Source organism: Neovison vison, chromosome 11, assembly GCF_020171115.1.
Source record: "Neovison vison isolate M4711 chromosome 11, ASM_NN_V1, whole genome shotgun sequence".
NCBI lineage: Eukaryota > Metazoa > Chordata > Mammalia > Carnivora > Mustelidae > Neogale > Neogale vison.
In genome coordinates this window covers 136,894,331-136,920,088 of record NC_058101.1, presented here as the reverse complement: position 1 = coordinate 136,920,088, position 25,758 = coordinate 136,894,331, and the positions used below count along the sequence as shown (strand labels likewise).

At 34.2% G+C, this 25,758-nt stretch overlaps 1 protein-coding gene across 2 annotated transcripts in view; it reads left to right on the top strand.

Annotated features, from left to right (window-relative positions):
- Nucleotides 1-25,758, top strand: part of SPOCK3 (SPARC (osteonectin), cwcv and kazal like domains proteoglycan 3) — a 494,982-nt gene that overhangs the window by 291,253 nt on the left and 177,971 nt on the right. For both annotated transcript variants that reach the window (XM_044224808.1, XM_044224807.1), the window contains one exon: nt 7,010-7,133. In XM_044224808.1, the coding sequence (XP_044080743.1) occupies nt 7,010-7,133 (124 nt within the window). The remainder of the gene's footprint in view (nt 1-7,009; nt 7,134-25,758) is intronic.

The window sequence follows — 25,758 nt, the reverse complement described above, 5'->3', positions numbered from 1 at the left end:
CCTCTCTCACAGTCTCTCTATCTGTCAAATAAATGAATAAACTCTTAAAAAAAATAAATAAACAAAGCTTCCTTTCTGAACATTAATAATTGAAGAAAACAATTTCTGAATTTCTCAATTATTATTTTAAATATAGAAAGCTAGAATTCATAAACATTCTCATGTCTAGAATGAAATTATACCTGTCAATACAAATTAAATTGAACCAATTCATGTATTAGTAAATTAATATTTATATTGTTTCCCTAAATCAGAGTCACATATATAGTGATATAGTATTTATTATACTGTATGTAATTTCAGTTTTAATCAGCTAGATATGTTCTCTAGACAACACTTACTGGTGTAGATCTTTTTTTTAAGTAAAATTTAAAGTAATTGTAATTTTTCACCTGTTAAGTAAAACAGATATAGAAACTTATGTAATATGGAATGTGGTTTTCATGACATTTATAACTTTCTATGCACATTATGGCAAGGAAACCATTAGTGACAAAGGAACAAATTGAGCCCTGAAGTCCATATCTGTAATCTGTAATCATAAACACTAGAAACTTGAGGAAGATAATTAAGCTCCCTCCACCTCTCTGTTTCTAGCTTCAGAATGTAAAGAATAACACATATTGTATGACTGCCAAAATAATAAATAATATTGCAATATATGAGTCTAACACATAATAGACTATCAACACACATGAGAACTTAAGCTTTAATTTGTGTAAATACTTGACTCAGTTCCTAAAATATTATTTAATGAAATTTTATTGGCTTGAAAACAAAAAGTAACTTTCCAGCTTTTTTTCCAATGAATACATTTATATATACTTGTTAATTAAATAATTCATTTATCATCTGTAAGATCATGAATTCCCAATCTGTCATTCTATATTTTGCTGGAAGTAGATTTAGGGACATTTCTAATCCATAATAATTCCACCAATGACTTAATCTTACATAATCAAGATCCTTTGCAGTTAAATATACTTTTTCCATAGCTAAATAAAGAGGGTTTTAGTAATTAAAATAATGTTTGAAATTAATTATGTGGAAATAGTAAGAACTACAATCTGAATTTGACATCATCTATTTTTTATACATCTTAAACCTTTATTATTTATTTACTCTATTGAGGATCAGATTGAGAAAGAGATTATAAGTGTCATTTATAGTAATGTCTTTTTGAAGTTTGAGGTTATTCATTAATGTCTTTAGTAATTGCGAATATGCTCAGTGCTTAATAAAAACTATTTATTTGATGGACTATATCATTTAAATATCATAACTGATCCATGATTTAAATCTCATAAAGATAGCGTAGCTTTAAAATAGTCAGGAGGGGTACCTGGGCAGCTCAGTGGGTTAAAGCCTGCCTTCATCCCAGGACTCTGGGATCAAGCCCCACATCCTCCTCTCTCTCTGCCTGCCTCTCTGCCTACTTGTGATCTCTGTCAAATAAATAAATAAAATCTTTAAATAAAAAATAAAATAAAGTCAGGGAAGCATTCTTTGACAGAAAATTAGCCTCACTAATTGGTTTATTGTGTTAGCAAGATCTAAGTTCAAATATTGGCTGTTGAAATAAACCTCACTTAAACTGTATTCTACTTAAGTGGCAATATAACTCTACAATATTATTTTAAAATTTGTTCAAAGAAAGTGTGAAACATTATTAATTATCCACATCTCTTTAAAGTCTAAATTCTGAAGTTTAATTTTATTACTCTATAAAAAATATGCCCTCTAAATTACTGATTACTTTGATTTCTTGGCAACACTTCTGTATGATATAAGTTATCTTAGTAAATACAGTTGGAATAAGAATTCATTACTATAATTGATTTTTAGAATGCATTCAATTTATGCTATGAATAGTTTTTAAAGATACATTTTATTAACTACTCATATTATTGACTTTTGAGATACATTTATAAGTGAGCTTTTTCTACGAATCTTAGTTCTTTTGTATGCTATAAGGAATAAGTAGAGTTTCTGTTCATATTACAGAATAAACTAAGCCAATTTATTTTTAACATTTGTAGTTTAGTAGCCATAATTAATAATGTTTTCTAATATAAATAAATGTTTGTTTTGTATTTGCAGAATATGTCTTCTTATTTAAAATTAAAATTGATTGCTTATACCTTGATTCATTGCATAAATTACTATCGTACATGGTACAATAATCACAAGAAGCAAATAGTGGCCATTACAGTTTTAATAAGTTCTGGATAAGGGTTTTGGAATTTCATGTAACTGTGTTGCCCCAAAAGATCATTTCCTGCACTTTGCTAATATCATCTGTCCTTCTCCAAGACCCATGGTGGAAAAAAAAATAAGTAATAAGGGCAGCCTTCCCTTGTTTCTTAAAGAGACATGGCCAATAGGGAACAAATCAGAAGTTGTTAGTTGTGTCTTAAGAGAGAATTCTTCTACAAGTCTGGCAGAACTTGAAAAACTGGCTCCCTAAAGGAACTGAAATTTAGGGGTATTAACAAAACAAGAAATATATTACATCAGGCTGTTCTCAGCTGAGATATTCACAGAATATCTGTATTCACTTGAATATTGTTTTATCAGATTAAAATAAAATTCTTTTGTTGAAGCAAAGTTAATATAAGTGTGTATAGAAAAAAGCAAATACACTTAAGGAATTAAGACTTAAATACTGATGATTCTCCTTCTAAGGTAAATATATAATGAATAAATTGGTCTTCAATTTGCATATTTATGGCCTAAAGAAATGAAAATTTATTATGTGTGATGTCAGATTTAAGAACTAGAGAATTTTAGAAAAATATCTAATTATTTATAGTATAAATATGGTATTCTTTATTTTTATGATTTATTGATGATGCTTTTTGACATTATAATATAGTTATTATTTAATTCTTAGGTGTATGCCTCTTTAAACACAGCCATGTTTATCTTCCCTCTTCCATTAGTTATCATAAGACTGGGCTTCCTCCTTTCATTTGGTACCTTGAGATAGGTGAAGTTTGCACCTTTAGCATTCCAACCTGTCTCTTGCCCCCACTCAGCATCATCCTTCACACCATAATAACATATTTGTTTCACTTGGTAACACTGTCAAGTTCTAAAATCATAACATATGGCACGTATGCACTGTCTATGCTTCTAATTTTTTAGTGTCTTTTGTAAGTAATTTTATTAAAGATTTATAGACTCATGGATTGCTCAAGATCAAATGATCCATACTGATGAAACTTAGCATTGTGTAAGGGAAGAAATTAAGACCCAGGGAGGTTACTGACTTGTCAAGACTGATTAATGACATGGTCATGTATAAAAATTAAATCAAACTGGAATGAGTTTTTTTCCCTGCTAATAATTTTGGTAACATCATTTGGGTTCTTTCCAAAATCAATGTAAAACCTAAAACATGGACATTGTGTTCAAATTATATTGTTAAAATGCACAACATGATTAACTAAACAGAAAATTAAATAGACCATAATTGAATAAACAGATGTAGCAGTAATTAACATTGTAGTTATTAGAAAAATAAGAGACTGTTGAGCTTTCATGTGTGACTGCTGTTTCAAGTCTTACTACTGAAGACCAGAGCAAGAGGTAAATCAGGAGCACAGGAGACAACTCAGGTAATAAGTTGATACAACTCAACTGCCTCAAAGTAAGTCACATAATGGAGCACTAGCAATGGTACCAATTCTTCTGAGTAGTTTAATTTTCCACCTACTAGAATCATAATAACAGATACACTGGTATGAAGCTAACTTAGTGTCTGAAAAGTGGAATATTTAAATAAGAGGATTTTGAGAAAAATCCTTGACTTTATTTGTCATAGATTATCATTTAATTGCTTAAATTATTTGGGTTCAAAAATACGATTTTTTTACTCCTAAGAGAAAGGATTATCACCATATATAGGAGGACATTGTAAAGTCAGTAAATAAATTTTTAACTCAAGTCTTCAAAATTGAAGTATGTATTTTTGAAAAATGTAGACCTTTAAGAAGTTTATTTGAGAAGAGTTGCCTTTGGAAGCATAGTTTCTAAACAATTTCAGCATTTTTTCAGCCAACTTGAATTTTGTACTTCATTAAGGGGGAAATTTTATTACCTGTTTGATAATTAACTAAAATAATTAACTGATAATGGCTTTTGATATATCAAAAAATACACATACTTTTAAAGGTTAATAATCTTCTACATTTAGAATACTCAGAATAATATGCCTAGTGATGTTTTTGCTTATGTTAATTTCTTACCTGTCATTCCTCCTGTCATGGATGCCAGATACTCATTTCGATAGCCTGAGCCAGTTCTGCCTTTTCCTAAACCCTTCACTTTGCCCATCTTGGGCTTCCTTGACTGTCTCTCACTTAGAAGCACAATTGTTCTTCCTTAACTAGGACCTTCAAAATGTAATTAAAAATCAAATAAAAAAGATAATCTCCAGCTATATGCAATTATATATGTTTATGTATTACATAAAATAAAGAGATATTAAACATTAGAAATTTTTAGTTGTGACCTCATCTACTACACTATTTTCCTAAGAGCAAGATAAATAATTTATTAGACAAGATTGTGAGTAATGTTAATTCTGAGGAACATTCCTGATACCAAATCAAACAAATTCTGAATCACATGATAACATTAATAAAATAGACTTTGGGTTACAACAATGTCTTCCATGATGAATGCATTGAGTAGAGACACCGCATATAGCTAGCTGACAGTGGAAGTCTACAAAGTGTGAAGGGGCAGCAGGATGTTTGCAAAGCCTTGCCCAACTCGTGCCTTTAGAAATGATCAGCATTACTCAGAATCCTCAAGTCCTTGTTAATGATAGTTTATTTGTCCTCCAGTCAGTACTTTGTTAATTTTATGAATTTGTAGTAGTATTTTTTTTTTTAGTCAAATAAGATTCCTAAAAATTCATTTGTATTTATACCTTAATTCTAACATGAATACATGGCTGGAAAAACTATATTCTATATTTCCTTTTATGTGCTTAAATGTAATTTGTCTTTCTACAGAAAATGAAATAATTTTCTTTATGTGTGAATTACATCAGTTGTTCATTCTCCAGGTGTTATGGTATGAATAGTATATATTAAATTACGATTATTGGTTAGGTTAACCTCATCTAATGCATTTATTTTGAAATAAACATAAGTAAATACTGGTTTCTGAATGCTATAGTTTGGCATCAACTCTTATTCAAAATGTAGGTACAAATACATACAATGTTATTCTGTTTAAAATTTTGATGGTACTTCAGCAAAATCTAACCAGGATGAAGTCTAAATAAAAAAATACACCATTTTTACTGATGCACTTTAGAAATTGGAAAGCAGTTCTGGCTTTGAAGGGAATAAGGATAACTAAAGTGGTTGTTTTATGTGTGTGTGTGTGAATATAAATGTGCGTGTGTGTGTGTGTGTGTGTGTGTATAGGTATCACAAATACCTATACCTATGTATTTGTGATACCTATGTACATATACATATGTATCCCAAAGCATACAGATTCTTCTAATAAAATACTTTCTGTTGATGAGGAACTGGAACTTGGCAATAGTTTCTCCTAAGGTATCTGATTGGATAATTTTATGCCTTATTTTGTTTATACAACATAAAAAAAACAATGCAAACAGAATATATATTTTTTTTTATTTTCCTCTGCTCCATTCATCATTTATAAGTCTGAAGTGGTACAGAATAATGTTCCATGTTTTCCAGTTACTGCTTTAATTCCCATTAGGATATTGTGCCCATTATTTACTCAGTAATAGCAGCATGGTTGCTTTTCCCATTTTATTCTTATGACATGAACTCTGTGCCCAGACAAAATCTTAAAGTAAGATTAGGCAAAATTTAAAAAATTAAAATAAAAAGAAGTGTTTAGAGCAACAATAGTTTCATGAAAATTTTTTGAGAGAAGCAGAGTTGGGGGTTGGAGGGGAAGAGAAGATAAAAAACCTTTTTTTTTTCAGTGTGCATTTAAATTTTTTCAATATTTGAAATATATAGTTTGAACTTCTTTCCCTATAATGAAAATTAATACTGTATTTCATAAGAGTATTTTAGGATTACTTTTTTGTAGTTTTGACTTATTCATGAAAAAAATGAAAAGGAAATAGAAGCAAATGTTTCTAGCAAAACATCTTTTCTCATCACAATAGACACATCAAATTACTCTCTTTATAAACAATTTTAATGAATAAAAATGAGTGCTGGTTTACTAAAGAATATCTAAATGTTGAATATTTTAATAGATTCCCTGTTGCTTTTTTTTAACACTTTACCCTCTGTATATAAATTGTTTGCACAAATAGGCAGAGCAATAAGTAGTTTAATCAAAGTGGAAAAACAAATAATTCTAGGTAAGAGAAAAGAATGAGTTTTCCCAAGTTATTCTAGGTCAAAGCCTCAAAATGGATCTATTTTAAGGTATTTCTACACAATAAAAAGTATTGGCTATCACTAAAAATACTAATTTGGCTTTCTAAATTTTCGCCATTGCCAGAAAAGTTCTTTATTGCTGTTTTCTCTCAAAATAAGCTTCTCTTATTTTCAGGGACATTGGGTACACCTGGGGAATTAAGTGTTCTTTTCAAATACTGTTCTTTTTTTTTTTTTTTTTTTTGGATCAAATACTGTTCTTAATGGAATAGTTCTTTATTGCCAAGAAATTGTTGCTTCTTTTTCTGGGATTATCAAAAACACTTCATAGCTACAAATTAAAACAAAAAATCTGTATCACGAAACATAGGTATGTGACCAGTAGACCAATTTAAAGGAATATATTATTTTACAATGAAAAAATCTTGATATGGAAAACAAAATATTATAATGAAGAATACCATATTGAGTATTACTTTGAAAATACACATGGAGTTTACTGATTATATAATTTACCATCAAGAGTTGGAATGGTATGCAGAAAAGGCATGACATTAATATCAATGTATGTATTTTTAAAAATGCACTAAGTATGGTTATTGTTGTTGTTTTAACAGCATGAAAGATGCAGGAGTAGGCCATAAGCAATGGAGGGGTCCTGTATCATCCACCTGCAAGCAGTGCCCAGTGGTCTACACCAACCCTGTGTGTGGTTCAGATGGGCACACCTACTCTTCTCAGGTAAAGACAATTATAGTTATTTCATATGAAACACATAATGTGTATTTACTATTAAATGGATAAAATTATTACTTCTCCCATGTAGTCATCCATATAATTTATTTAACTTTTAAAACAGTGCAAGTAATCCCACTGGTTTGGAATTTGATTTAATGTGTATTTGTTGCTCCTATATCATAATTTTTAAAATTTGAAATACTGAAGTTGTGAACACTCTGAACACTCAAGTATTAAAAGCAACATTTCCTTTGTTGCTACGATAAAAGAGTTAAGAAATGCAAATATGTCATTCCATAATGTTAACAGTTATTATTATTATAACAGCAGTAGCATCTACCATCTGTCATTATCATTACTCCTTTTATCTCATATGTTATTTCCTATAGTATTCCTAAAAAGCCTCCAAAAATTCCTTTTAACAAATGAGAAAACTAAAGATCAGAAAAATAAAAATTTTCACATATTTACTGACATTGAAACCAAAATGTGTTGCCATCTCTGATTTTGTGTGTCTCTTCTCTCCTTGACATTATTCTGCCTCTTTATTTGGTGTCCCATATTAACTCAGATATATAAGAGCTTTTTTTTTTTCAATTTATTTATTTTCAGAAAAACAGTATTCATTATTTTGTCATCGCACCCAGTGCTCCATGCAATCCATGCCCTCTATAATACCCACCACCTGGTACCCAAACCTCCCACCCCCCACCACTTCAAACCCCTCAGATTGTTTTTCAGAGTCCACAGTCTCTCGTGGTTCACCTCCCCTTCCAATTTCCCTCAACTCCCTTCTCCTCTCCATCTCTCCTTGTCCTCCATGCTATTTGTTATGCTCCACAAATAAGTGAAACCATATGATAATTGACTCTCTCTGCTTGACTTATTTCACTCAGCATAATCTCTTCCAGTCCCGTCCATGTTGCTACAAAAGTTGGGTATTCATCCTTTCTGATGGAGGCATAATACTCCATAGTGTATATGGACCACATCTTCCTTATCCATTCATCCGTTGAAGGGCATCTTGGTTCTTTCCATAGTTTGGCGACTGTGGCCATTGCTGCTATAAACATTGGGGTACAGATGGCCCTTCTTTTCATGACATCTGTGTCTTTGGGGTAAATACCTAGGAGTGCAATTGCAGGGTCATAGGGAAGCTCTATTTTTAATTTCTTGAGGAATCTCCACACTGTTCTCCAAAAAGGCTGCACCAACTTGCATTCCCACCAACAGTGTAAGCGTGTTCCCCTTTCTCCACATCCTCTCCAACACATGTTGTTTCCTGTTTTGTTAATTTTGGCCATTCTAACTGGTGTAAGGTGATATCTCAATGTGGTTTTAATTTGAATCTCTCTGAGGGCTAATGATGATGAACATTTTTTCATGTGTCTGATAGCCATTTGTATGTCTTGATTGGAGAAGTGTCTGTTCATATCCTCGGCCCATTTTTTGATATGTTTGCCTGTTTCGTGTGTGTTGAGTTTGACAGTACAGACAAAAGGTTGATATCCAGGATCTATAATGAACTCCTCAAACTCAACACACACGAAACAGGCAAACATATATAAGAGCTTTTAACAACTTTATGTCATAAGACATTGATAAGTTTTCTTTGATTATGTGACAGGAAAGAATGTGGGCTCACAAGATCTTACATGAAACTTTGGGGTCAGATAAATTCATGAAATTTGATTTTTTTAAAAAAATATCTTTTTTAAAAAAGACAAGGTAGCACATTGTACTGTGTCCCCAGTGGGACCTTGCCCTTTTATTAACCATATTAATATCTTATTAAGGAACTAGATGAATATTCACATTAAATAGAATGCATGAAAACTATAAAATAACTTTACTTCAGTTCATATCTGAGTTTTCTTACTGCAAGGGGAGTTCCAAAAAAATTTTAACTATCTGAATATTTTGTTTTGTGGATAGCCTCTTTATGAATTATCCCTTCTCCTAGTAAATATGTCCTCATAAGTTCCACTTGAATTTATAATCACTAATCTAAACAGTAGCACTGCAATGATAAGATAGATTCATTCAGTCAATAAATATATGCATTGTACTTATTTGGTGCTAAGTACTATGTTATTTTGGTGAAGCTGCCCTGTGCTAATTTGCCGAGATTTTAAAAGAGTGCATTTCTGGGAGAGGATAGAAAATGTTACTGGTCATTTCAAAATAACCTTGATCTTGGTGAATTTACCATGGTCCAGAATCTCAGCTTTGCAAGTTAAGAAAATTCATACTTCTGGCACAAGGGACAATGACTTTATCCCATATTATCAAATCCTACATGATAATGTGTAAATTATTATACTGATTTATTCAGTGATAATAAAGGTTGCAGATTGAAATATTCAAATTGGTGGGTAGAGGTACATGGCAAACAAATTTTAATCTTAATTGTCTTTGATGAACACTGATGGCTGGACAGGGTGAATGAAGGGGGAAGCTGTAATTTTTACAGGCATCTAGCTAGGATAAACATGTCTTTCTCAACCCTAGAAGTATATGTGCTGAATTGGTAATATGTTTATGTCCAGAGTGTCCCTGGAGCATGCTAACATTAGTCTACCACCCGTTTGTTTGGGTCTCTCTTAAGGATGCTACTCGTAGATGGTCAGTTCTGTTAAAATTTAGTGTCACAGAACACAAAGTTATCTTCATGAGTGATTTCTTCCTTTTGGAGCCATACAGGAGGACTTACTTGATGATTTTAGAGAAATACAATCATATTCTACCCAAGATTAAATATACGTATCATAAGTAGATTAATTCACATATATTTCCAATTCCATGAGGTTTCCCCATTCTTCTTCTTTGTACTAAGCACTCTTGTACCCTCCACCTTACAAATCATATGGTTTTATGAATATTGTTAATAAAGCCAGTCTAAGTAACCCACTGAATTGTAACCATTCTAAGTAATCTATTGAGTAATAAACCATTGCATTATTAATTTAATATTTATTTCATATATATCACTTTCAACAGATGCCTTGTTTGACAAAAAAGATGTGAAAAGAACATGGTTCAAATGAATATGAACTTGCAGTAAATCCCAAATTACCATCATTATTTCTGTTGATTTAAATTTAACTTGGTGATTTTTCAACTTTGGACCACTGATACTAATCTTAGAGCAGTGAGGCTGAGCTGTATAAAACAATGCAAACTAATTGGAGACCTTAGCCCAATAAAAACTAATATTAAACAATCCTTAATACTTTTCAGAAGTTTATAGGATTTGAAATTCAAAATAAAACTCTTATCTTTTTTTTTTTTCTTTTTCTTTTCTGTAAGACAAAATATTGCCCTAGGCTATTTAGGTACTGGATCAAGAACAGAGACCACAGAGGTATATGCCTTCTTGAAGTGGTAATTTTATTATTTCTCCACCAGATGCTTACCAGAGATAAAAACAGAAGATTGGTGCAGGGAGTCACAGATTTTTATTTTGGTACTTGGCACACTCAACTTTGTCAATAAGTTTAGCAAATTTTGACAGGGGAAGATTTAAACAGCTTTGGGGACTCATGGGCATTTGGATTCACAGTAATGTGAACTCCAAATTCTAGGTTTAGTAAGGTCCATGAAGCTTCTTACCTAAGGTTTCCAGTCCCTCAGCTAAGTATTCCCAATATGTTAAATACCGGCCAGAAGTCAGGTACTATCAGCCCAGACTGTGGGATCTTCCATCCAGGATGGAAGCCCAGTCCTGCTGTCCTGGTCTTCCAATCATTTTTCTGTATTTTGGCTCCCTTGCATATACAGTTGTTTGAATGTCTGTACTACAAATAATCTTCCTTCGGGTTCTTTTTTAGACTCATGATGTTTCCTCATTACCTTCAGTTCAACTTATGGAAAGGAAGTTAGAAATCATGTTTCCACTGTATAACATAATTTGAGATGAGGTCATTACCAAATATAACAGGTGCAGGAGCTGAGGGATGGGGTGAGAAAGAGGTTATCACAAGGTATCCAAAGGAAGACTTTAGTCAAATGCCTTAAGATACAATTTTGGAAAGTTCATCTCATTACACAGTGTGACCGACTTAGAATCATTATTTTATTGGAGTTCAAGCTCTGGACTTGTCAGCTTGTCTAGAAATCCTCAGCAGAGTATTTTTAAAATGTATAAGTAAAAAGACAAAGGAATGATGGAAAATTAAGAAAAAAAAGTGACTTACTTTAAAAAATACTGGGACTTTTGTGATTTTTGTGACATCTGATTTTTTCTTCCTATAAAGAAAAACGATTGACACATTTTATAGAAGCCTAGTTCATCTTCTTTTTAAGAGAACAAATGTTTTCTGAATTCTTCTAAATTCAGTAATGTCAGAAAAATAAAAATGTTAGTCTGTTCAAATTTATTGGAGAGGTAATTGTTCCTAAAATTGACATAAAAGATAAAGGTCTTTCTTTCTTTACTTCAGGCAAGTCTATCTTGATTGTATTGCTTCAGTAAGAACTCGGAATTGTTCTCCAGTATAGCGTCCATATTAGACCATGGATATATTTTATCACTGACTTGCATAAAATGGATACTACATTTACTGGGCAGAAGTCAATAAATGATATTAATATTTTATAACTCAGCATGGATAGGTAATATAAACTCCCTGGAGACAACACACTGGATGATTTTGAACTTTTTTTTCCCCTTTTCATGCACTCTTGGCAATTGAACTCAATAATTCTTTAGGAATTAACACTATTTCTAAGAAATTGTGTGTGTGTGTGTTTGTGTGTGTGTGTGTGCGCGCGTGTGCGTGTGTTTTGAGGGAGGGCAAATATAAAGCTTAACCATTTTATACTAGAGCTCCCAACTCTGGCTACAGACATGATACTTGAATTGGTTTGGGATGAGATCCTGTGAATCTGAATTTTAAAACTCCTTGGGTGATTTTTTTGTGTAGGCAGGGAACCACTGTTGCATCCCTTCAGATTACTGCATCCCTAAACATTACTTCTGAATTCTTTTTTTTTTTTTTTAATAAAAACATTATTGGGGGAACCACTTACTTTTTGTCACACCTTGAGAAAATCCCATTTTGTTTCAACATACTACTGTTGTCTTATTTTTCTTTATTTTTCCCATATTTGAGGCATTCTATTACTTTCTTTTAATAATGGTTGTTGACTCAAGCAGCCTTATGTACATTTTAGAAGATAAAAACTTTCTTGACATTTCACCATTTTGATGTGTTGTATCTATTAAATTTAGTATTTAATTGTCCTATGTACCTTCTTCTGAATATTTGTCTAAGCTGAGATAGTTTTATGTTGGAAGATCAGCCTTCAGAAATAGATGTGTACTGTTTCTATGAATTGCTTTTCAGTGTAGGCTAGGTTGTGCTTTTGACTTAGATATGCCAACTTGATCACGATTATAACTACAGCATGTTAACAGAATCATTGACTGGGAGAAGCTCTCATTAAACCACTGAACATCAGAGGAAATATGACTGAACTTCATCATAAAATCTCAGATTTGAAAGGAACTCAATAGGACATCTAGTACAAAATTCTACACAATATGCAGGGGCCTGATAAGATATTATGTTCTGTGAGATAAATATCTATAACTTGTGGGGAATTCTAATTATCAGAAATGCTTTCCTGTCCTTACATTGATTTGGCTTTCAACACTCCCCATTCGTATCCCCTTATCATATATTGAAGCACAAAAGGCAACCTCTCTTGTCTTTAGTTGTTGGGAGTAAGTGAATTCCTAAATTTTCACTTAAAATGGAACAAGAATCTAAAAGACAGCCTCATAGGCAGAATATTATTTAATTTTTACAAAACTCAATTCCCAGCCTTTTAGAATTTTTTTGTACCTGTTTATTTAGATAAATACTTTGTAAAGAATATCCACCTTCATTGGATCTGAGACATCCAAAATTATTTTCAAGGAAACCCAACAATGTATTATGCACTGATATTAAAGCATATTAAGTCATATTTAGTTAATTTATATAATTATGTTATTAACTTATTGAATAGACTTAAGGAACAAAAATAGTGAAATGGTAGTAAGCATGAAACTTGGCTGACAGAAATGAGGAAGTTTGGAGTCATTTTTAAGTGTTCAGTGTTTATTTAGCAGACTTTGGAAATCATTTATTTCCCTGGAGGTCGACTGAGGGTAAACTTTCAAAGTAATTTTCTTGTTAACCAAAAACAAGAAACAAAAAACAAAAAAACCTCATTTGGATGAAACCAACTAATATGTTCTTCTTCTGTAAATATTACATGCTTGGGTTAAATATCATTACCAAATAAGGGTGAAATTTAATTTCTAAATCAGCTGAATATGAACAAGCAGAAATAATCACTGAATTTTCATACAGAAATTTCATAAGTAAAATATTGCATAAAAATAAATATTAAAGCTGCCCAGATAGCCGCCACTGTTGTGGTTTGGGGCAAGCAGGAGTTACTGCGTCCCCAGGAACTGTGACTGGGAACGTGCTCTACCAGTGGCCAAGGGGGAATATATGTGCTCTGGAGCACCCAGAGGGGAACAGACTGAGGCTTCTCTCTGAGAGGGAGGTCTGGGTGCAGTTTGCTTTCCTCTAAACTTCCAAAAAGCATCCAAAGCCGAAAAGGCGAGAGAAAACAAACGAACAAAACAAAACGACCTCCAGAGAACAAAAGCCTGAAAAACCAGTTTCCTCAGAGCCCATCCCATTGATAGGGGATGGGAGGACTTAACTCAGGAAACACCATTGACTGAAAACCCACACGGCAGGCCCCTACCCCAGAAAGCCAACCAAAAAGAAAAAAAAAAAAAAAGACAAGAGAACAACCACCACTCCTTCATAGATACAACCTTTATTTTTAATTCGCTCCCACTATTCTGGTTCATTTTTTTTTATAGATAATTTTTTAACCTATTTACCATCACAGTGAGATGTCCAGTACATCAAATTCCATAATAACCTTTTAACCTGAACTTTTTGATACATATAAGTGTGTTTTTCTTTTGCTTTTCTATTTTTTTAATTTTAGTGTTGTTTAGTTTATTCTTTTTTTTCTTTTTATTTTTTTATATTCATATAGAGTTAAATTTCAAGGTGATCCCCTTTCCCCAATCAATGCTACCCCCTATAGGTAAACCAATTTTTAATTCCCCTCTATCTTAGTGTTTCTGTGTATTTGTGTTTGTCCTGGTAGTATATAAATCTTATACTTGGGGTTCTTTTTGATGAAGTTCTTTTTTGTTGTTGTTGTTTTGTCTTTATATATATATATATATATATTTTTTTTTTTTTTCCTCTTGTCATCTACTTTCATCAGTCTTTTTGTTTGTCTGTTTCTATTTGTATACTTCACAAATCTTACCTTGGGGCCCATTTGGGCAGGACATTCTCTTTTATTTTATGTTTCTTTTTTTCTTTTTTTTTTTTTTTTCTATCTCTCTCTCTCTCTCTCTTTTTTTTCTCTCTTTTTTCTTTCATTTGGGTGGGGACTCTTGATTGCTCAGAAGCATTTCAGGGTACACCTTGCCTGCACCATGGTTGACACATTCAGCTACTTCCATTCAGCCATCTCTCACCAAAATGACTAGGAAGAGGAATGCCCAAGAGAAGAAACATTTAGAGGCTGGGCCTTCTACAGCAGAGCTAATGGCTATCGACATAGACGACACGTCAGAAAGGGAATTCAGGCTAACAATTATCCAGGCAATAGCTAGGCTGGAGAAAGCCATAGATGACAAAATGGAATTGATTAGGGCAGAACTAAAAGCCACCAGGGATGATGTTCACAATATTCTAAATGAGTTCCAATCTAATCTAAATTCTCTAAAAGCTAGGGTAACAGAGACAGAAGATAGAATTAGTGATCTGGAGGACAAACAGATAGAAAGAAAGGATCAGGAGGAAGCCTGGAACAAACAGCTTAAAAGCTATGAAAACAGAATTAGGGAAATAAATGATGCCATGAAACGTTCCAACGTCAGAATTATTGGAATCCCTGAGGTGGAGGAGAAAGAAAGAAGTCTAGAATATATAGTGGAACAAATTCTCCATGAAAATTTTCCCAATCTCATGAATGGAACCAGTGTTCATGTACTAGAGGCAGAATGGTCTCCCCCCCCCAAGATTATAGAATCTAAAAAAAAATCCAGGTACCTGATAGTAAAATTGAGAAATCATAATTGTAGACACAATCTCTTGAAAGCCGCTAGGACAAAGAAGCTCTTTACGTGCATAGGAAAGCCCATCAGAATAACATCAGACCTGTCCACGGAAACCTGGCAAGCCAGAAAGGGCTGGTAAGACGTATTCAGGGCACTAAATGAGAAGAACATGCAGCCAAGAATACTTTATCCGGCAAGACTGATATTCAAAATGGATGGAGAGAAAAAGAGTTTCCAAGACCGTCAAGGCTTAAAAGAGTATGAGACCACCAAGCCGACACTGCAGGAAATATTAAGGGGGGTTATATAAAAGAGGAAAAATCCTAAGAATATCATTGAACTGAAGTATATGGAGACAATCTGCAGAAAGACAGACTTCAAAGGTAACACAATGTCAATAAAAACGTATCTCTCAATAATCACTCTAAATGGGAATGGCCTAAATGCACCCATAAAACAACACAGGGTGAAATTGGATAAAACGACAGGACTCATCCATATGCTGTCTAAAAGAGACCCATTTCGAACCTAAGGATACATCCAGACTGAAAGTGAAGGGATGGAGAAGCATCTTTCATGCCAATGGGCCTCAAAAGAAGGCCAGGGTAGCGATTCTCATATCAGATAAATTAGATTTTTTAAACTAAAGACTGTAGTCAGAGATACAGAAGGACACTACATCATTCTTAAAGGGACTATCCACCAAGATGATCTAACAATTGTAAATATTTATGCCCCCAATATGGGAGCAGCCATTTACATAAGAAAACTATTAATCAAGATAAAAAGTCATATTGATATGAATACATTAATAGTAGGAGATCTTAACACACCTCTCTCAGTAATAGACAGATCATCCAAGCAGAAAATCAATAAAGAAACAAGAGCATTGAATGACACATTGGACCTGATGGACCTCATAGATATATACAGATCATTCCACCCTAAAACAACAGAATACTCATTCTTCTCTAGTGCACATGGAACCTTCTCCAGAATAGACCACATACTGTGTTACAAATCAGGGCTCAACTGATACCAAAAGACTGAGATTATTCCCTGCATATTCTCAGATCACAATGCTTTGAAACTGGAGCTCAATCACAAGGGAAAGTTCTGAAGGAACTCAAACACCTGGAAGCGAAAGACCACCCTGCTTAAGAATTCTTGGATCAACCAGGAGATCAAAGAATAATTTAAACAATTCATGGACACCAATGAGAATGAAGACACTTTAGTCCAAAACCTATGGGATACAGCAAAGGTAGTTCTAAGGGGGAAATACATAGCCATCCAAGCCTCCCTCAAAAAAATGAATAATCCAGAATACACCAGATGTCTCTACATCTTAAAGAACTGGAGAATCAACAACAAATTAAGCCAACTCTACACACAAGAAGGGAAATAATCAAGATTAGAGCAGAGATCAATGAGATAGAAACTAGAGATACAATAGAACACATCAATGAAACTAGAAGCTGTTTTTCTTTCTTCTGAAAGAATCAATAAAATCAATAAACCATTGACCACACTAATCCAGAAGAAAAGAGAGAAAGCTCAAATTAATAAAATTATGAATGAAAAGGGCGAGATCACAACTAACACCAAAGAAATAGAAACAATCATCAGAAATTATTATCAAGAGTTATATGCCAATAAGTTAAGCAACCTAGATGAAATGGATGCATTCCTGGAAAACTATAAACTCTCAAAATTGAACCAGGAAGAGATTGACAACCTGAATAGACCGAATCTAGTAATGAGATTGAAGCAGTGATGAAAAACCTCCCAAAAAACAAGAGCCCAGGACCTGACAGATTCCCTGGGGAATTCTACCAAACTTTCAAAAAAGAAATATCACCTATTCTCCTGAAGCTGTTTCAAAAAACTGAAGCAGAAGGAAAAGTTCCAGACTCTTTTTATGAAGCCAGCATTACACTGATCCCAAACAAGGCAAAGACCACACCAAAAAGGAGAATGTCAGACCAATATCACTGACGCATATGGATGCTAAGATTCTCAACAAGATCCTACCAAACAGGATCCAACAGGACATTAAAAAGATTGTCTGCCATGACCAGGTGGGATTCATCTCTGGGTTAAAAAGATAGTTCAATGTTCGCAAACCAATCAATGTGATAGAACAAATCAATAAGAGAAGATAGAAGAACCACATGGTCCTCTCAGTTGATGCAGAAAAAGCATTTGACAAAATCCAGCATCCGTTCCTGATTAAAATGCTTCAAAGTATATGGATAGAGGGAACATTCCTGAACTTCATAAGATCTATCTTTGACAAACCCACAGCAAATATCATCCTCAATGGGAAAAAGCTCACAGCCTTCCCATTGAAATCAGGCACACGACAAGGATGTCCACTCTCACCACTCTTGTTCAACATAGTATTAGAAATCCTAGCAACAGCAATCAGACAACAAAGAGAAACAAAAGGTATCCAAATTGGCAATGAAGAAGTCAAACTCTCTCTCTTCGCAGATGACATGATACCTTATATGGAAAACGCAAAAGACTCAACCCCCAAACTACTAGAACTCACACAGCAATTCAGTAATGTGGCAGGATACAAAATCATTGCACAGAAATCAGTTGCTTTCTTAATTATTAACAATGAAAATACAAAAAGGGAAATTAGAGAATCGATTCCATTTACTATAGCACCAAGAACCATAAGATACCTGGGAATAAACCTAACCAAAGAAGTAAAGGATCTGTACTTGAGGAACTACAGAACACTCATGAATGAAATTGAAGAAGACACAAAAAGATGGAAGACCATTCCATGCTCTTGGATCGCAAGAATAAACATTGTTAAAATGTCTATACTGCCTAGAGTAATCTATACTTTTAATGCCATTCCAATCAAATTTCCAATGGCATTTTTCAAAGAGCTGGAGCAAATAATCCTAAAATTTCTATCGAATCAGAAGAGACCCTGAATCGCTAAGGAAATGTTGAAAAAGAAAAATAAAACTGGGGGGATCACATTACCTGATTTCAAGCTTTACTACAAAGCTGTGATCACCAAGACAGCATGGTACTGGCATAAAAACAGACACATGGACCAGTGGAACAGAGTAGAGAGCCCAGATATTGACCCTCAACTCTATGGTCAAATAATCTTCAACAAAGCAGGAAAAAATATACAGTGGTAAAAAGGCAGTCTCTTCAATAAATGGTGCTAGGAAAATTGGACAGATAGATGTAGAAGAATGAAACTCGACCATTCTCTTACACCATACACAAAGATAAACTCAAAATGGATAAAAGACCTCAACGTGAGACAGGCATCCCTCAGAATCGTAGAGGAGAACCTAGGCAGGAACCATTTCGATATCAGCCACAGCAACTTCTTTCAAGATATGTCTCCAAAGGCAAAGGAAACAAAAGCAAAAATGAACTTTTGGGACTTCATCACGATCAAAAGCTTCTGCACAGCCAAGGAAACAGTCAACAAAACAAAGAGGCAACCCACAGAATGGGAAAAGATATTTGCAAATGACAGTACAGACGTGGGGTTGATATCCAGGATCTATAAAGAACTCCTCAAACTCAACACACACAAAACAGATAATCATGTCAAAAAATGTGCAGAAGACATAACAGACACTTCTCCAATGAAGACATACAAATGTCTATCAGACACATGAAAAAATGTTCATCATCACTAGCCATCAGGGAGATTCAAACTAAAACCACACTGAGATACCACCTTACACCAGTTAGAATGGCCAAAATTAACAAGACAGGAAGCAACATGTGTTGGAGAGGATGTGGAGAAAGAGGAACTTCCACTGTTGGTGGAAATGCAAGTTGGTGCAGCCACTTTGGAGAACAGTGTGGAGATTCCTTAAGAAATTAAAAATAGAGCTTCCCTATGACCCTGCAATTGCACTACAGGGTATATACCCTGAAGATATAGATGTAGTGAAAAGAAGGACCATCTGTACCCCAGTGTTTATAGCAGCAATGGCCACAGTCGCCATACTGTGGAAAGAACCAAGATGCCCTTCAATGGACGAATGGATAAGGAAGATGTGGTCCATATATACTATGGAGTATTATGCCTCCATCAGAAAGGATGAATACCCAACTTTTGTATCAATATGGATGGGACCTGGGGCGCCTGGGTGGCTCAGTGGGTTAAGCCGCTGCCTTCGGTTCAGGTCATGATCTCGGGGTCCTGGGATCGAGTCCCACATCTGGCTCTCTGCTCAGCAGGGAGCCTGCTTCCCTTAAAAAAAAAAAATATATATATATATATATGGATGGGACTGGAAGAGATTATGCTGAGTGAAATAAATCAAGCATAGAGAGTCAATTATCATATGGTTTCACTTATTTGTGGAGCATAACAAATAACATGGAGGACATAGGGAGATGGAGAGGAGAAGGGAGTTGAGGGAAATTGGAAGGAGAGATGAACCATGAGAGACTATGGACTTTGAAAAACAATCTGAGGGTTTTGAAGGGGCAGGGGTTGGGAGGTTGGGGGAGCCAGGTGGTGGGTATTATGGAGGGCACATATAGCATGGAGCACTGGGTGTGGTGCATAAACAGTGAATTCTGTTACGCTGAAAGGAAATTAATAAAAAAAATAAATATTCATTATTTTGTTTTTCAATCCTGGATTTATTTTCTTCTCAGTATCTTTTTACATGTATGGAATATAAAGTGCTGAGCATTTAATGTTTTATATATACTAATTCATATTATTAGTATATTTAAATGTACACAGAAAGGTAAGGGACATAATTTATAGTGATCAATGACTTTTGTTTTTCAAAAAAAAAAAAAAGGCAAATTAAGAAAACTAAGTTTAAACATGGAAACCATGTGCCATGGTTTTAAAGCATTGTTAAAACAAGCTAACTGCTTCTATTGTTAAATATTCAGACAATTCTTCCACCCTCTCAGTTATAAATAATGCAATATGTTATTGCTGTGGCAGTGGGCAATTTTGCCTTGCTTCTAAACTGTTTCACTCACTAAATCACTTTTCTGCAACCAGTATTATATTGAAGAAATTTAACTTCATTTTTATTTTCTAGTATAATACACTTTGATACAATTAACTTTGGAAGGTGACTTGCTGAAGTTAAGTGAGCACACTGTATTTTTGAGTGTTAGTGCTGTAATCTCTCTCCATACTCTAAATATCTGCCCTTTTTTCTCCAGGAGATTGTTTTAAAGATTATGTTATAACTCTCTTTCTTTAACCTTAGCATAGATGTAGGCATACTTTTTTGGCTTGTTTAAGATTCTTGAGTTACATATGTTGGTAACTGCCATTCAATGAGTGTAATATAAAGTTTTAACTAACTTGTAAATTTATATTTTGATGTATTTTTGAGATTACAACCTTTTTTTTTACCCTTTTACACATGGTATTTTTATTTTTATAATTTTTTTTCCAATTTATTTATTTTCAGAAAAACAGTATTCATTATTTTTTTCACCACACCCAGTGCTCCATGCAAGCTGTGCCCTCTATAATACCCACCATCTGGTACCCCAACCTCCCACCCTCCCCCCGCCACTTCAAACCCCTCAGATTGTTTTTCAGAGTCCATAGTCTCTCATGGTTCACCTCCCCTTCCAATTTACCCCAAAGCACATACCCTCCCCAATGTCCATAACCCTACCACCCTTCTCCCAACCCCCTCCGCCCAGCAACCCACAGTTTGTTTCATGAGATTACAACCTTTTTTATTTTTGTGTTAGTGACTGTGACTTTCACAAAACTCAAGTGATATTTATAGGGTTTCTTTTTGGTAATTGTACTAATTAATTATTTTTAACTCCTTAGGAAGATGAATATATGGCAAATCTATGTCTATTTCACATATTTGTCTTTGAAATATTGATAATCAATAATCTAAATCTAAAAGATTTTGGTCGAATGGTCGATGGCTGCCATACCCTTTTCACCGATTACATGGGCAAATTATGTATTTTCCCACAATCTCTATAGATACACTCTATGATCACTGATTGTTGTAATGTCCTTTAATTTCCCTCCACCATAAATGCTCTTTACCAAGGAAATTAGTCTTGTTATGTGAATTGGCGATGGATTAAATATGCTATTGCATCTGAAGCAAGCCAATTAAACAGAAGCAAACTGAAACTGGGAAGCAAAGAATTATAATATACAAACTGAGAGGGAAAAAAAGACTATCAATAGCTAGAATCAAGAAATTTGAAGATGAACAGCTTGCAAAAGAATGTAAGAGTAGGCTTTATATGAAAATAGTGTGACATAGATGAATTGGAAGATCTTCTAGACAGCTATACTCCCAGTAAAAATAAAGTTGGAAGTATCTGTCATTGAGAACTAAGAATGTGAAAAGTAGCCCATTTCTCTCTGAAGTAGCTTTGGGTAATAAGGCTATTGTTATGGTATAATATTTATACCTCTGAAACTGCTCTTTATGCAACTGGGTTTTGGATTACACTATCTCTAAGCAGAGGGCAAGACAGCTCTGGTATAAGAAGTAAAAGTTAAGGGATTTCATGTAGGCAGTATTCTTGATACTTAGAAGCCCAAAATAAATTCTTTCTATAGAAAAGTATTGGTAATCCAAGGGCCTAAGGATCCCCCAGATTTTATTCTGCCAACTCTTCACTGACACATAAGTAAATAACTATTATAAATGGAAGTGACATGCTAATATAACACAAATAAACCAATAAACAAAATGAGAAAAGACAACAAGAGCAAGAATGAAAAATGCCAACAACAATAACAGCAAACATATTTGTTTTAGATAGCTAAAATACTAAAATCATTAGATAAATAATTAGATATATTAAAATATACAAATACTATATAAAATATTTTTAATGTATGAAATGTTTAAAGACTTAAAGTGGTATTGAAATACACAAACAAGACCAGTATAATTTCAAAAAATATTAAATGGTGCTGGGAAAATTGGACAGCTATATGTAGAAGAATGAAACCCGACCATTCTCTTACACCGTACACAAAGATCAACTCAAAATGGATAAAAGACCTCAACGTGAGACAGGAATCCATCAGAATCCTAGAGGAGAACATAGGCAGTAATCTCTTTGATATCAGCCACAGCAACTTCTTTCAAGATATGTCTCCAAAGGCAAAGGAAACAAAAGCGAAAATAAACTTTTGGGATTTCATCAAAATCAAAAGCTTCTGCACAGCAAAGGAAACAGTCAAAAAAACAAAGAGGCAACCCACGGAATGGGAGAAGATATTTGCAAATGACAATACAGACAAAAGGTTGATATCCAGGATCTATAATGAACTCCTCAAACTCAACACACACGAAACAGGCAAACACATCAAAAAATGGGCCGAAGATATGAACAGACACTTCTCCAATCAAGACATACAAATGGCTATCAAACACATGAAAAAATGTTCATCATCATTAGCCCTCAGGGAGATTCAAATTAAAACCACATTGAGATATCACCTTACACCAGTTAGAATGGCCAAAATTAACAAAACAGGAAACAACATGTGTTGGAGAGGATGTGGAGAAAGGGGAACCCTCTTACACTGTTGGTGGGAATGCAAGTTGGTGCAGCCTTTTTGGAGAACAGTTTGGAGATTCCTCAAGAAATTAGAAATAGAGCTTCCCTATGACCCTGCAATTGCACTCCTGGGTATTTACCCCAAAGACACAGATGTCGTGAAAAGAAGGGGCCATCTGTACCCCAATGTTTATAGCAGCAATGGCCACGGTTGCCAAACTATGGAAAGAACCAAGATGCCCTTCAACGGATGAATGGATAAGGAAGATGTGGTCCATATACACTATGGAGTATTATGCCTCCATCAGAAAGGATTAATACCCAACTTTTGTAGCAACATGGACGGGACTGGAAGAGATTATGTTGAGTGAAATAAGTCAAGCAGAGAGAGTCAATTATCATATGGTTTCACTTATTTGTGGAGTATAACAAATACCATGGAGGACAAGGGGCATTAGAGAGGAGAAGGGAATTCGGGTAAATTGGAAGGGGAGATGAACCATGAGAGACTATGGACTCTGAAAAACAATCTGAGGGGTTTGAAGTGTCGGGGGAGGGGGTGGGAGGTTTGGGTACCAGGTGGTGGGTATTATAGAGGGCGCGGCTTGCATGGAGCACTGGGTGTGGTGAAAAAATAATGAATACTGTTTTTCTGAAAATAAATAAATTGAAAAAAAAAGAACAAAATATAATTTATTCAATTAAAATAAAACTTTTTAATTAAAATAAAATAAATAGATTAAATATCAGATTGGTTGAAGAGACCTACAATATATGTGTATGTGAATATAGATGTATATGTATAAAACAGAAAATATATTTAATATAAATAAGCTGCTATATATATAATTATGTTTATGTGTATTGCAGAAAATTAGCTCACATATTTCAGAAAATACTTCAGAAAAAATTATCCAAAAAGGGAATTAAAGAACAGAAAGTAGAATTATATTATATAAAAAATTATTCTGAACTACAAAAGGACAAGCCAGAAATAATAAAGTGGAGAAAAATAATAAAAGAAAAATTGAACATTTTTCAGAAATGTTGAAAGGCATGAATCCATAATACAGGAAGTACCATGTGTACTAAGTAAGATAAATAAGAAGAAATTCAAATCTAGACACATTAGTAAAATGACAGATTATCAACATAAAATATAACCGGACAAAAAGACTTTAAAATATTGTATAATTACACCAGCAAAAATTATCTCAACGGATTAATGGGATTTTAAAAATAGTGGGAAGATACACTTGAAATATTGAAAGAAAATTTTTAAAAATTTAAAACAAGTACTTCAAGAGAAAGTATTGTCTAAATTTCCTACACAAAAATCCTTGAGAAGATTGTGTGAAACAAAACAGCCAAGGCTTCTGATTGTAAGATATGCAGAAATATGAGTGACCCATGTAGACTTACCTCCAAACAATATCCCATTTCTCATCTCCACATATTTTTGGCTTCCAGAGAATTTACCTATAAGTATACCACGCCATCAACCATTCCAACTAAAATGATCAACAGATGCTGGGACCAAATCCATTCAGTTTGTGTCATGAATGGACAGCTAGGTAGCTCCAAGCAGAAGAATTGGACCAATTACCTGACCAAATCTCACAAACCATTAAGGTTTACCTTAGAAATCTAGGTGGCTTTTGCCTAAATTTTCTGTCTCAGTCTTTGTCCTTGGCTTGAGGATTTAATCCATGTAGAGCAGGCAGCTTTAGTGATGGCACCAACTCCCACTTGGCCTAAAAGGAGGAACAACTACCCAAAAACCGTGGTCAGTGAGTTGAGGGTGATCTGAATGCCTTCTAGGAACAATGTGGTATCATTGATACTTTACTTAAGATCAGTGACAAATTTATATCAACTTTTTTTTTTTTTAAGATTATTTATTTATTTATTTGACAGAGAGAGAGCACAAGCAGGGGGAGCAGCAGAGGGAGAGGGAGAAGCAGGTTAGATGAGCAAGAAGCCGATGCGGAACTCAATCCCTGAGCCGAAAGCAGAGGCTTAACCATGTGAGCCACCCAGGCGCCCCTATATCAACTTTTCTAATCAGGTATCTTGTGTTACAGAGAGAAATTCTTGCAAGGTGTTCCTAAAAAATGAGTCCATTATGCCACTTGAAACTGAGTAAGTGTAGATTCATTGAGGAGAGATCTCAGTTTTCTGAGCCACTTGATTTACTGGTGGTGCTTCCTACACAGGTGAAGTTCTCTTAAACCATTGCTGAGTTGCAAATCACCATGTTTACTGTATGGAGGGCTATTCATGCCTGGATTCCATTTAATAGAACAGTCCTAGCAGTGTACATCGTGTCTAGGAAACAAAATATTATTAAAAGTACTGTGACCTGCAAGTAAGAATTACATTTTTCAAGGGACATAGATGGACAGTACATCAAATGTGACCTTCCAGCCCACCGGAAGATTCTTGATTTTCCAACTGAATTAGCATAATCAATTCTACTCCTTGTTTTTTGGAGTGATGCTTGAAAGCAGTCTGTTCAACCTGTCCTATTTATCGAAGCTACCAACTGGTGGGATTGAGCTATCTCATTGAATGACTGAAAATGAAAGTGGGAAAGACTTTGGGAGGTACTGGCAGGTGCTTTGTGTGGAACGTTCAGGAGCTGGTGCCACCACTTTCTCTTTCTGATAGACTTCTCAGTTAGGTTAAACAGAATAGAGAAGGAAATGTCTAGGGAAAGGAAAATCCAGTAGTTTCACTTAACGCACTTGCAACATTTTGGGAAAACCATGCAAGGGCACATTCCTTGAGGAGGAAAGAAATATGGATGGCTCTGAAATACAAAAGATCATGAATTAATGTCTCTCCTTTGGCCATTCCTCTCAGGGTTTAAAGTGCTCACTCCCTTTGAGGTTGTTGCTTTCCCTCCATAAACTCAAAATTACATTACAAAAG